This window comes from Cotesia glomerata, linkage group LG5, assembly GCF_020080835.1.
Source record: "Cotesia glomerata isolate CgM1 linkage group LG5, MPM_Cglom_v2.3, whole genome shotgun sequence".
NCBI classification, from domain to species: Eukaryota; Metazoa; Arthropoda; class Insecta; order Hymenoptera; family Braconidae; genus Cotesia; species Cotesia glomerata.
The window spans coordinates 2,087,558-2,099,772 of NC_058162.1; the positions used below are offsets into that span (position 1 = coordinate 2,087,558).

Genomic DNA, 12,215 nt, shown 5'->3' on the forward strand with positions numbered 1-12,215 from the left:
CATATTAGTAAGTAATTTATCAGTAAATTATAAACTTTGACCGTTTTACAATACAAATTTACATTTATATAAAGTGGTAATGATGATACAATGTAATCACTATAAATTACTCAGCAATGTGTATGCATAAAATATTTAAACCAAGTAATTATTTAGTAAATATTAAATACAAGTGAAATTAAGGCTGTGTGAAATTTACTAAAAGGTATTTAAAAAAAAAAATATTTTATAATTTACATCAAAATGACCATCACTGATAAGGTACGACTTACTATTAGCTGATTAAAAAATATAATCCGAGTAATTTATATTCATTTTTATTTAGAAAACAACACTTGCTGTAATAACTATTATGTTTGCAATTACTGGTGTAATAATTACCGTAATATTATCAAAAAATGAAGCTTTTGATAGCGAACAACTTGATATTAAAATACCTACACCATTAATTGCTGGAAAATTAAGAAAATTTAAAAATGGAGCAGTCGCTGGTGATGATGCTGTGTGTGCAGAAATAGGAAAGTAAGATTATAATCATAAATTAATAATAATTATTATTATAATTATCATTATTATAAAGATTATAATAGTAAATTGATAATAATTAATAATAATAACGATTATAAAATAAATAAAATAACAATGATTATAAAATCATAATAATAATTGTTATGACTGGTTACAGATCAATTTTGAAAAAAAATGGATCCGCGGTTGATTCTGTTATTGCAGCGTCTCTTTGCACCAGCCTTGGTTTCATGCAGAGCATGGGAATCGGTGGCGGATTTGTTATGACAATTTATGATAAAGCTACGGAGAAAGCTTATTATTTAAATGCACGGGATCGAGCACCTCTGAGGGCTCATGAAGATATGTACAAGGATAAAAGTGAAGCTTCATTAGAAGGAGCACTTGCTGTGGCTGTACCCGGAGAAATTGCTGGTTATTGGGCAGCACACCAAAGATTTGGTAAGTTACCATGGGCTGATTTGTTTACTGATACAATTGCACTGTGCGAAAAAGGATGGAGGCTTTCGCAGATACAGCTGAATGATTTATTGAGAAAAGAAACGTGTATTAACAAGGATCCAACACTAAGGTCAATATTTTTTTTTTTTTTAAATAGAATTTTTAATTGCATTTTTTGATGAAAAAACAAAGAAGCTTATAGATAATTTATTTGTCTAATAACTAAGCTAGGTAATAATCAATTAAATTTTTTTTTATTTCTTGCAGATCTTTGTTTGTCAATGAAACGACAAAAGAATTCAAAAAACCAGGAAGTATTATCAAAGCTGACAAGCTTTGTAAAACATACAAAGTATTGGCTCAAAAAGGCGCAGACGAATTTTATAATGGAACGTTGGGACGAACTCTTATTGAGGATTTACGAAAACACGGTGGTATTTTAACGATGGATGATTTAAGTACTTACTCCGCTAAATGGCAAGAGCCTTTGGAAACTGAACTGTCTGACGGTTTGAAATTATTTACATCGAATTTTCCAACTAGCGGTGCGCTGCTTATATTTATTATGAACATCTTTGATGAATTTAAATTTAATCCAAACAGCTTGAATGGCGATGAAAATACTATCAAAACATATCACAGAATGATTGAGACTTTTAAATATGCTTTTGCTGTGAGAAGTAAATTAGGTGATTCTGAATTTCATGATATGACTGAGGTAATGCATCAACTAAAGAAATGATACTGAAGTCAGCAGATATCTGCCAATTTTTTTAATTTTTATGACAAATCAATGTTAAAAAAAATATTATCAAAAAATTTGAACTTGTATTTTTTTTTAATTTCTAGATGTGGAACTTTTTATTAAAATTTTTTCACAATAATTTAGTTGTTATAAAAATCCAAAAAATTGAGAGATGTATATTAATTTTCGTATCAACTAAAAAACTATTTAATAAATCAACTGGATTTAAAGGAAAAATTAAAAAAAAATTACCTTTGTCTGCTAACAGATTACAAAAAATTTAACTTCGAGAGATTATGCTCGAGCAATAAAAGCTCGAATAGATGACTCAAGAACGTGGAACGATGCTGCCCACTACGAAGGCAGTACTTGGTTTCATGAAGATCACGGTACTTCTCATCTAGTAGTTTTATCTCCAACTGGAGATGCAGTATCACTTACGAGTACCATCAATACCCCGTAAAATTAACATAATAACATGTCAGCTGTTTTTATTATCAAGCCTTTTTTTTTTATTCATAAACTGGCTTTGAATTTTAGTTTCGGCAGCTGTCTAGTAGGGGAGAGAACAGGAATTTTATTTAATAACAACATGGATGACTTTTCAATTCCAACTGTGGTAAATTATTTTGGCTTACCAGGAAATAGCGAACAAAATTCAATCCAGCTTGGTAAGAGACCATTGTCATCAATGGCACCTTCAATTTTAGTAGATACCAATGGAAATGTAAAAATGATAATTGCTGCATCTGGTGGAACTAGAATTATTTCTTCCTTGGCTTGCGTAAGTCTGAAAATTAGCTTAAATATTTAAAAATTTAATTAATCTAATTAGCTTAAATATTTAAACACTTAATTAATCTAATATTTAAAAATTTAATTAATCTAATTAGTTTAAATTTTTAAAAATTTATTTAATTCTATAAAATAATTATTGTCAGGTATTAGCACGAGTATTATGGATGAAAAATACTATAAAAGAAGCAATTGACACTCCAAGACTTCACCATCAACTTTTACCTATGATGATAAATTATGAGTTTGGTACATCTAACTCTGTGATTCAGGGGTTGAAAAATTTAGGGCATCAAGTCTCTCAAGATAATTATCAAGCTTACAGTTTTGTAGCTGCTATTTTTAAATCAACTGATTTTATTTATGCCAATTCTGATTTCAGGCGAAACGGCGATGCTTGTGGTATATAAAGAATTTAATTAGGCTGGTTAAAACTTTATGCGAGAAAAGATTATTTCATAGCTTAAATAAATAAAATTTTGCTTTATTAAATAATGAATTTTATTAAATTGCACTGTACTTTCTCAACTATTGACATTTTTTAAGATATAAGCTCATCCTGATGTTACACTCATCAAGAGCTTTCATTTGAGTACCCACTAGCATTTTTGATATATTTTTCATATGTAGATATATATAATACATATAAATATATAAAATATATGAAAAATTGATGTGGGTACTCAAATGAAAGGTCTCGGTGAGTATAATGTCAGGATGAGCTTATATCTTTAAAAATATCAAAAGTTCACGAGATACAAGGTCTTTTCTTAATTATGATATATTATACATATATATATAATACATATTTAAAAGATATAAGCTCATCCTGATGTTACTCTCATCAAGAGCTTTCATTTGAGTACCCACTTGCATTTTTGATATATTTTTCATATATACATATATATATATAATATACATAAATATATAAAATATATGAAAAATTGATGTGGGTACTCAAATGAAAGGTCTTGATGAGTATAATGTCGGAATGAATTTATATCTTTAAAAATGTCAATAGTTCACGAGACACAAAGTCATTTCTTAATTATGTATCTTAGAATTTCAGGATCAAATTTTTATCTATCTATCTAGATAGACACGACATTATACATAAAATTTATCTTTAAAAAAGATATTTTACTGAGTTTGTAATCAAAAAAATATTTTTTAAGATAGATTATATAAATGCAAACAATAAATTATAATATTGCGAAACTTATGACCATATTTAAGTCACTATCAATTTTTTTGATATTTCTCAATCATCAATTGATTAACCACCTGGTAAATTAATCAATATTATTTTATTATTCGTTCACTTTAATAAAGTAACAGAATATAATTAATTTAATAGAGTAACAATATAATTGATCAAAATTATAAAAAATAATTTTCCAATTAGTTTTATTCAAGCAATTACCTATTACGTGAATTCAATAAGCATTAATGCTTATCAAGATATAATAAACGTGCCTCCTAACAGCAGCTATTAAATTTGTATTCCTCTAAAAAAAATACAATTATTTTTTATCGTTCTAAAAATTAATTATTTTTGTTAGATTCGACCAAAAAAAAGCTACTGCGTACTTATTTTTTATGACCTTTAAAAAACATTACAGTAAACAATTGACTTAATGTTACAACTAATGTTGACAGTGACAAAGTAATTGAATTACTGATAAGTATTAAGCTGCCTACGCTGATCAGAGTATCATTTGATTTAAAGCAAAAAAAAAATGTTAATGAATTGAATTACTGAACACCAACATTTATATCAATAGAGGTCATTGAAAATGATATTCCTATACCATGATTCCTTGAAGTTTATTGACCTTGGTTTAAAAAAAAAACATTGAACAAATCAAAACACACTTGGCCATTCATCACGTAGATGCTTCCGCTTGTATAATTAAAAAAATATTCTTTTTTTGAAAATAAATTATTAAAATTTTTTTTTTTTTTAACCCCGCTTTTCATAGCTTTTTCATAGCTTTTCATAGCTTTTCATATTTTTGTACCGCTTAGCCATGGGACAGGCAAATTATTAAATTTTTTTTTTTTTTTTTAAATTATTAAAAATATGTTAAATTAATTTTAAATTATTAAAATTAATTTAACATATTTTTAATAATTTAAAAAATTTTATAACAAATAAATAATGGCAAAAAAAAATTGATACAGAAATTAAAAAAAATACAATTTTTCAATAATAATTTTTTGGAATAATACTAAAGTTGGTCGACATTTTGAATTTTTTTTTCAATTAATAAATTGTAACAAAAAAATATTTTTTAAAAATTGCACTTACAGTTTTTCAAGTTTTTTACAAATAAATTTTTGTTTTTTTAATAATTTCTTTAATTAAAAAAAATATGAAAATTTTTAAATATCGGCTAACTTAATTTTGATTCTTTTGAAACAAATTTTTTTTGTAAAATAAAATTAAAAAATTGTTAATTTTTTTATTTTTTTTGTCAAATAAATTTTTTCAAAAAAATTGCATTTTTTATTTAAATATCTACATGTCAATTTTTTTTCTACTTTTTTTTTGCCATAATTCATTTTTTAAAAAAAGTTTAAATTATCAAATACCTGCTAAATAAATTTTATTTTATCGAACTCCCTTCAACCCTAAAAAATAAAGTTATTTTTGTCAAGGCAAAACAGATAAACAGTAAACAATAAACAAAGTAATATAAAAATATATCTTTTACCCACAATACGTCAATGAAGATAATAAATATATTATTTATAAGTATTGTTTTGAGTTAATAGTGGAGCTTTGGTCATTAAGAAACACAATAATTCCTTTTCCAATACTCTTTTGTTACATATTAATTTTAATATTATCCATGACTCATAATAAATAATCAGCTGTTTGACAGTTGTAAAAATAATGATATTAACTGACTCATTAATTTATGTATTTAGATTTACAGGACGTAAAATATTGTTTTTATTTTTCTGTACATAAATGTTGATATATAAACACGTCCATTAAAAATTTCTTTTTTTATAAAAAAAAAAAAAAAATAAAAAAAAAGTGTAACCTAAATAAAATATAACTTGAATATAGTTCCTACCGAAGATTTCTCTGGTTGTGATAATCTGCCGTCATTCGAGGTGCTTTTGTTTATTTTTATTAAATGTGTACCAGTTACATACCCGTTAGTATTATATGTTTATGTTTATGTCGATTAGATAGTAAATATCGATCCTCAACGTCGAAAAATTTTCTAGAAAATTCGCGTAGTAATACTCAATTGCAGCAACGGATTTATTGACATGCGCAACACCTGGTCATACATGCGCACATCGTACCTTCTATTCACTTCTACACTAAATAATTAATTAAAAACTTCACAAAACAACACTGACTCACTATAATAATGTTTTAGATAAAAAAAAGAATTTTTTGGGTTAATTTGCAGTTAAAAAAATCATTTGTTTCATTCAAAATAACATGGTGTTTGTTTACTAAAAATAAAAATAAACCTACTGCGCATGCGCGAGCATAATTCAGTTCCTATAAAAGTGAATGTAGCCGCGGCGCTCCTCACAGTTATAAAAAGCTACTTCAAGTGACTTTTTGTAAACGATTTTATCGGAAATTTTCTCTTTGTGAATTATAAATAAATATTTTGTGAATTATGTCTGATTGCGAATACACTGATCAATACGAAAAATACAACTACGATTTTGACAAGTACATTTTCTGCAAAAACGGTGGAAAGCAAAGGAGTAAACTGGAAGTTAGTAAGCACACCAATCAGTTTGATCCAAGCGGGCATTCTAGAAAAATCTTGACCAAGCTTCAGAATACTGAACTTAATAATAAACGTAACATCAAAACTAAATCATAAAAAAGGTAATTAATTACTATTATCATTCCAAATTTAGCCGACATTTATTATTTTTTTTTTAATTATTTAATTAGTTCCAAAAAGTTATTTTTAAAAAATTGCATTTTTTTAATTTCTTAAAATTTCTACATGCCATTTTTTTTTCTTATTGTTTTTTTTTGCCATAATTTGTTAAAAAAAATTATTTAATATCCAAAGTTAATTTTTCATTAAAACACTAACATTAGCCAACATTTTTAATTATTTAATTAGTTCCAAAAAATTATTTTTAAATAATTGCATTTTTAATTTCTATATGCCATTTTTTTTCTTATTTTTTTTTGCCATAATTTGTTAAAAAACATTATTTAATATTTACAAAATTAATTCTAATTATTATAACACTAAAGTTAGCCAATATTTTTAATTTTTTATTATTAACTAAAAAATATTTTTTAAAAATTGCACTCATAATTTTTCAATATTTTTTTTTTGTAAGTATTTTGCAATAATTTTTTTAATAAAAAAAAATTTCTAAATTTTTTTAAATGTCAGCTAAATTAATTTTCAATATTAATATTTATTGTTATTAAATTAAAATAAAAAAAATGAGCCAGTATTTATATTGTTTGTGTATTGGTTTACGGATGATGAAATAATCGAAGCTGTTTACAAAATGGCTACCAAGGTCATGATACTACGACGTAGAAACTCACATTTTTTTTTTCTTTGTTACAGTCGTGTTCATTTGTGTGTTCAAACTCTTCGTATTTATTGGAATTCAGCTGGTATTAAATTTATGAAAATAAATCAACGACTATTAAATAAATAATATGAGCTCGAGCTAATTCATCAACTACGAAGATTACCTGGACAAGCATTTAATCACGAATCATTTATTTAAAATTTTAATTATATGCATACATATGTCTATTATTATTACTACTACCTATTACTCACGAGTTCAATGTTCGCCGTGTGAGAAGTAAACATAAGTTATATAAGCTGCGACTTATTTTATTATAATCATCATTGTATTTAGACCTCGGAGGATTATTTATAAATCTCTTGTGTGTGATATTATCAATTGTCACTAGCAATTAGATAGTTTTTTTTTTTTAAACTTGTTAAATTTATCTCCTCGTAATAATGTTTAATTATAATCGTAATTAATACTAAACACTGCTTTGGAGTTTTCCATTTTATATGTGTAGTTCATAAGTCAAATTTGCTTGTGGTCATTTTTATTTTTCTCAAAATTTGTGTGTATCGAATTCAAGTATTACCTCAATAAAGAAAATAAAATGAATCAAAATTCTTTTTTAATTTAATTATAAGTATTGATTTTTTTTTTAATTTAATAAAATAGAATAAGATTAGTCCTAATTAAAAGAATAATAAAATAAAATGAATCAAAATTCTTTTTTAATTTAATTATAAGTATTGATTTTTTTTTTAATTTAATAAGATAGTGGAATAAAATTAGTGCTAATTAAATAAATAAAATAAGTCAAAATTCTTTTTTAATTTAATTATAAGTATTATTTTTTTTTTTTTTAATTTAATAAAGTAGTAGAATAAAATTAGTGCTAATTAAATAAATAAATAAAAGCAGCTTAGTGTTTACTTATACAATAAATTAAATTAAATAAGTTTGTAATAGTTATTTTTAAATCCTAATAATTTAAAAATATTGAAAAATTGTTTAGAAAAAAAAAACTTACGAAATTGAACTTTTTTTATGAAAAAAGTCGCAGAAATTTTGATTTTTACGATGTTGAAAAAAAAACCAACGCCATTTTATTCGAAAAATAATATATTTTAAGGAAAAAAATCAATATTTAATGAAGTTTGAAAAAAATATATTTATTCTGAAATTTGAAGTTACGAATTTCGGTCAGTCGCTTAAAATGAGAATAAGACATTTAAACATGCAAAATAATATAAAAAGATTTAGTTTTTTGTTATAAAATTATTTTATTATAATAAGGTAAAAGCCCCAATAGATGATCACGTACCAGTATGTGATCACTCCATATATTTGTATATCTATATTCACAAATATAGGTATACAAATACATGGAGTGATCATATACTGGTACATGATCATCTATTGGGGCTTTTACCTTAATTAGAATATAAAAATACAAATATCTTGAAGAATACCAATGAAATCAGTCGTAAATGAGACTAAGTCTCATTTATAAATCTCTTTTTAAATTTAAAGTTGCCTCAAAGTTCGCCTGGGGTCCACTGGACCCCGTATGTCTTCAACGGATTAATAATCTTGAAGGCACATTGAAGTATAAAAAATTTAATTTAATTAATAGCAGTAATTCATTTAATTTTTCTAATATCAAAATATAACTAAAAGAATATAAATTTTTTTTATATTTTACGACTAGTATTTTAAATAAATACCATAAAAAAATAAAAAAGGGTTGCAGTCAACTAGTCAGACTGACAACATTCCGAATTAATAAATTACTAGAACTCAGAAACTAAATATTGAATGTAATTTAAAATAATTAATTTTACAAATTTTAAAATTCCGAAAAATATAATCTTAAATAAAGAAAAAACTAAAGCTATATTAATAGAATTTTTCAGTCACAAAGTCTCAATAATTTAAAAAACATAACAACGAAAATTTGTACGCCGAAATGAATGAACAGACGAACACTCATTTAGCCGAAAAATTTAAATAATTTTATATTTAGATTAGAAATTTTTTTAAATTAATTATTTTAATTAATTTTATTTTAATTTACAAGCATGTATGGAAAACACTCAAATTTCATGCTTGTAAAGGTGAACCTATTCGGATAAATATACGTCGGAACGAACCTCTTTCAAAATCAAATTAATTTTAACTCTTGAGGAATATAAGATTTAGATTTACTTATATTCGATAACCCGGTGTTTTATAATTTACAAAATTGTTTTTCGGCTGGTATTCTATTTAAGCTAATGTATTTTATAAACTTTGAATGTAGCGGAATTTTTAATTTTTTAGAGTTTTAATAATTCGGGATGTTGTCGATCTGACTGGTTGACCGCAACCCATAAAAAATACTATATTTATGCCGACAATCAGTTTATTTCGGGTAGTGTTTTTTGGTATGTTCACGCAAATAGTATCGATGCTTGATTTCCGATTCAGACTGAGAATCTTTGCTTTTATCATGAACATGTTCATCATCATCATCATCATTAATATTACTATCATTATCATCAGTACTATCGTCTCCCTCAACATCGGAGTCATAAGTATCATAATCATTATCATTATTATTATCACCATCATCTTGATTACAATTGTAGTTATCATTATCACCATTACCATTATTATCAAGATCATCTTCATTATTACCATTATTATCAGTATCATCGTGGCTATCATCATTACTCTGACTAACTTGAAGACTTATTGAAAGACTTATTGATGTGCTGCCTATTTCTTCTTCAGTTTTACTGTCATTGGTATCAGTATCATCATCTTCATTACCATTATCATCTTCTTCCTCATCACTATTATTATCATCATCAATCGGATTGATTTGACGACATCCGGAAAGACGATGAGAAATTTTCTTTACTCTATTACCTTCATTATCATAATGACCACGATAATTAACAGAAGTTTGTGAACGTGCTAATGATCTGTTGCCTATTTCTTTTTCAGCTTCAGTTTCATTGTCATTATTATCATCATCTTCATTATTATTATTATGATGATGATCATCATCATTATTATTATTATTATTATTATTATGATGATGATCATCATCATTATTATTATTATTATTATTATTATTATGATAATAACCTTCATGATTATTATGATGATCATCATCTTCATGATGATCATCATCATCTTCATTATTATTATGATGATCATCATCTTCATTATTATTATGATGATCATCATCTTCGTGATTATTATGATGATCATCATCATCTTCATGATTGTTATGATGATCATCATCTTCATTATTATTATGATGATCATCATCTTCATTATTATTACGATGATCATCATCTTCATTATTATTATGATGATCATCACCTTCATGATTATTATGATGATCATCATCTTCGTGATTATTATGATGATCATCATCTTCATTATTATTATTATGATGATCAGCATCATTATTAAGGCGGTTATCATCATTATTATTAAGGCGGTTATCATCATTAACATCATCTTCTTTCTTATCATTATTATCTTTATCATCACTCTGATTGATTTGAAGACTTTGAGAAAGACTATGAATAATATTTATTATTCTATCATCTTCATTATCGTGATAACGACGACAATTAACGGAAGCTTGTGTACAAGTTAATGATTCGCTGCGTGTTTCTTCTTCAGTTTTATGATCTTTATCATTATCATTATAATTATAATTTTCAATGTCAACTTCACTTGTTGATAAATTTATTTCTTCTCTTGATTCATTATGATTATCTGCATTATCATTATTTACCTCTTGATTTTGATCCAGCAAAATAACAGACGAATCATCATGTTTCTCTGGAGAACTCGAAGTATCTCTGATCTTTTCAGGAGTTGCTGACAAGTTTTCAGCCTGTTGATATTCAATGATACAAAAAACCTCACCAAATTTAACTGATGATGTTTGCAAGACAGGCATTCTTTCTCGAGCAGGAATTTGAACCTACAAAAAAACAACTAAATTATTAAATTGAACAATTTTTTATGTCATAATAATTAATTAAAATAAAATTTATTGCATACATTGTTTATGTAGGTAAAATTAGTCGCGTTATGGTCTGTGATAAAAACTCCTCTGCTGCCGACCTCGAGATTTGCGTGAAATGCTGAAACTGACTGTAAAAAATAATTATTGTTGGTAATTATTAATTTAATAATATGAAAATTAAATAATAATAAAGTTAGCCGACATTTTTTATTTTTTTTTATTTTGCTTAATTTATTAAATTACAACCAAAAAATATTTTTAAAAAATTGCACTTATAGTTTTTTAAGTTTTTAACTAATGAAAAAAATTTTTTTTTATTTTTTTGTAATAATTCTTTAATAAAAAAAATCATAAAATTTTTTAGATGTCGGCTAACTTTATTTTCATGAAAATTAATTTAGCAGATATTTGATAATTTTAAGAATTTTATTAATAAATAAATTATGACAAAAAAAAAATTGGCATAGAAATTTAAAAAAATAAAAAATGCAATTTTTCAAAAATAATTTTTTTGAAAAAAATTTATTTAGTAAAAAAAATTAAAAAATGGTTGTGACTGTTAACTTTAATTTCATTAACAATAAATCAATAATATATTACTTACTTTGTCTTTTATAATAACATCATTAAAATGAGACCTTCCTATGGTCAAATTTCCCCATCCTTGATTGTAAGTTTTTTCACCAATTTTTAGGTTAACTACCTAAAATATAAAAAAGAAAAAAAAAAATAAAATGAATCTAGAAAAATATTTTATATTAAAGATAGAATTTTTTTCAATAAATTTTGTTTGCTATAACTAACTTATTAAAAAAAATTGAAAGAATTATTAGGTCTTTCAATTTTAGTATTGTAATATCTTAATAATTAAGTAATAAATAATAATATTTAATATACCTTTTCTTGTAGAAATTGGGGAAGAATATTTCCACAATTTATTGTTGGACTCGTTGAATTGAGATTCATTTTTTTACTGTTTTCTTAACAATTGCAGGTGTTTTAATAATTGGAAAACTTAGAGCTCATTATTAATATATAAATTTCGATGACAATGACCCTCAAGGAAAATTTTCGAAACATTAATGGTGTCAAAAGAGCGTGAAACATAAATAATATACTTGCAATTTCATT

General features: G+C 24.8%; 3 protein-coding genes and 1 long non-coding RNA gene across 4 annotated transcripts; 2 read left to right on the forward strand and 2 right to left on the reverse strand.

The window, feature by feature from the left end:
* The first annotated feature begins 169 nt into the window (after nt 1-169).
* Nucleotides 170-3,001, forward strand: LOC123265761 (scoloptoxin SSD14-like). Its single transcript, XM_044729644.1, has 7 exons — nt 170-261; nt 326-522; nt 686-1,099; nt 1,237-1,687; nt 1,983-2,173; nt 2,255-2,498; nt 2,656-3,001. Exons 1-7 carry the CDS (start codon nt 244-246, stop codon nt 2,917-2,919), a joined length of 1,779 nt encoding a protein of 592 aa, XP_044585579.1. The 5' UTR covers nt 170-243; the 3' UTR covers nt 2,920-3,001.
* Nucleotides 1,611-5,904, reverse strand: LOC123265766. The gene is made up of 4 exons (XR_006509663.1): nt 5,596-5,904; nt 2,353-2,515; nt 1,967-2,267; nt 1,611-1,699 (listed from the first exon to the last, which is right to left on the reverse strand). It is a non-coding gene; the product is annotated as an uncharacterized LOC123265766 (long non-coding RNA).
* Nucleotides 5,905-6,127: 223 nt separating this feature from the next.
* LOC123265764 (nuclear protein 1) lies at nt 6,128-7,155 on the forward strand. Its single transcript, XM_044729648.1, has 2 exons — nt 6,128-6,380; nt 7,093-7,155. Exon 1 carries the CDS (start codon nt 6,163-6,165, stop codon nt 6,373-6,375), a length of 213 nt encoding a protein of 70 aa, XP_044585583.1. The 5' UTR covers nt 6,128-6,162; the 3' UTR covers nt 6,376-6,380; nt 7,093-7,155.
* A 2,854-nt stretch (nt 7,156-10,009) lies between these two features.
* LOC123265302 (uncharacterized protein MAL13P1.304-like) lies at nt 10,010-12,193 on the reverse strand. Its single transcript, XM_044728999.1, has 5 exons — nt 11,982-12,193; nt 11,689-11,787; nt 11,120-11,212; nt 10,424-11,039; nt 10,010-10,017 (listed from the first exon to the last, which is right to left on the reverse strand). The coding sequence occupies exons 1-5, from the start codon at nt 12,048-12,050 to the stop codon at nt 10,010-10,012; spliced, it is 885 nt and encodes a 294-aa protein (XP_044584934.1). The 5' UTR covers nt 12,051-12,193.
* Nucleotides 12,194-12,215: the final 22 nt, after the last annotated feature.

What these genes read in the sequence shown, in the direction of transcription:
- LOC123265761 (XM_044729644.1), top strand. An exon ending in AACAAGGATCCAACACTAAG is followed by an intron (nt 1,100 to 1,236) that starts GTCAATATTTTT and finishes TATTTCTTGCAG; the next exon opens with ATCTTTGTTTGTCAATGAAA. An exon ending in AATTTCATGATATGACTGAG is followed by an intron (nt 1,688 to 1,982) that starts GTAATGCATCAA and finishes GTCTGCTAACAG; the next exon opens with ATTACAAAAAATTTAACTTC.
- LOC123265764 (XM_044729648.1), top strand. Translation starts at nt 6,163, where the DNA reads ATGTCTGATTGCGAATACACTGATCAATACGAAAAATACAACTACGAT.
- LOC123265302 (XM_044728999.1), bottom strand. Translation starts at nt 12,050, where the DNA reads ATGAATCTCAATTCAACGAGTCCAACAATAAATTGTGGAAATATTCTT. An exon ending in CCCAATTTCTACAAGAAAAG is followed by an intron (nt 11,788 to 11,981) that starts GTATATTAAATA and finishes TTTATATTTTAG; the next exon opens with GTAGTTAACCTAAAAATTGG. An exon ending in ATTTTACCTACATAAACAAT is followed by an intron (nt 11,040 to 11,119) that starts GTATGCAATAAA and finishes GTTTTTTTGTAG; the next exon opens with GTTCAAATTCCTGCTCGAGA.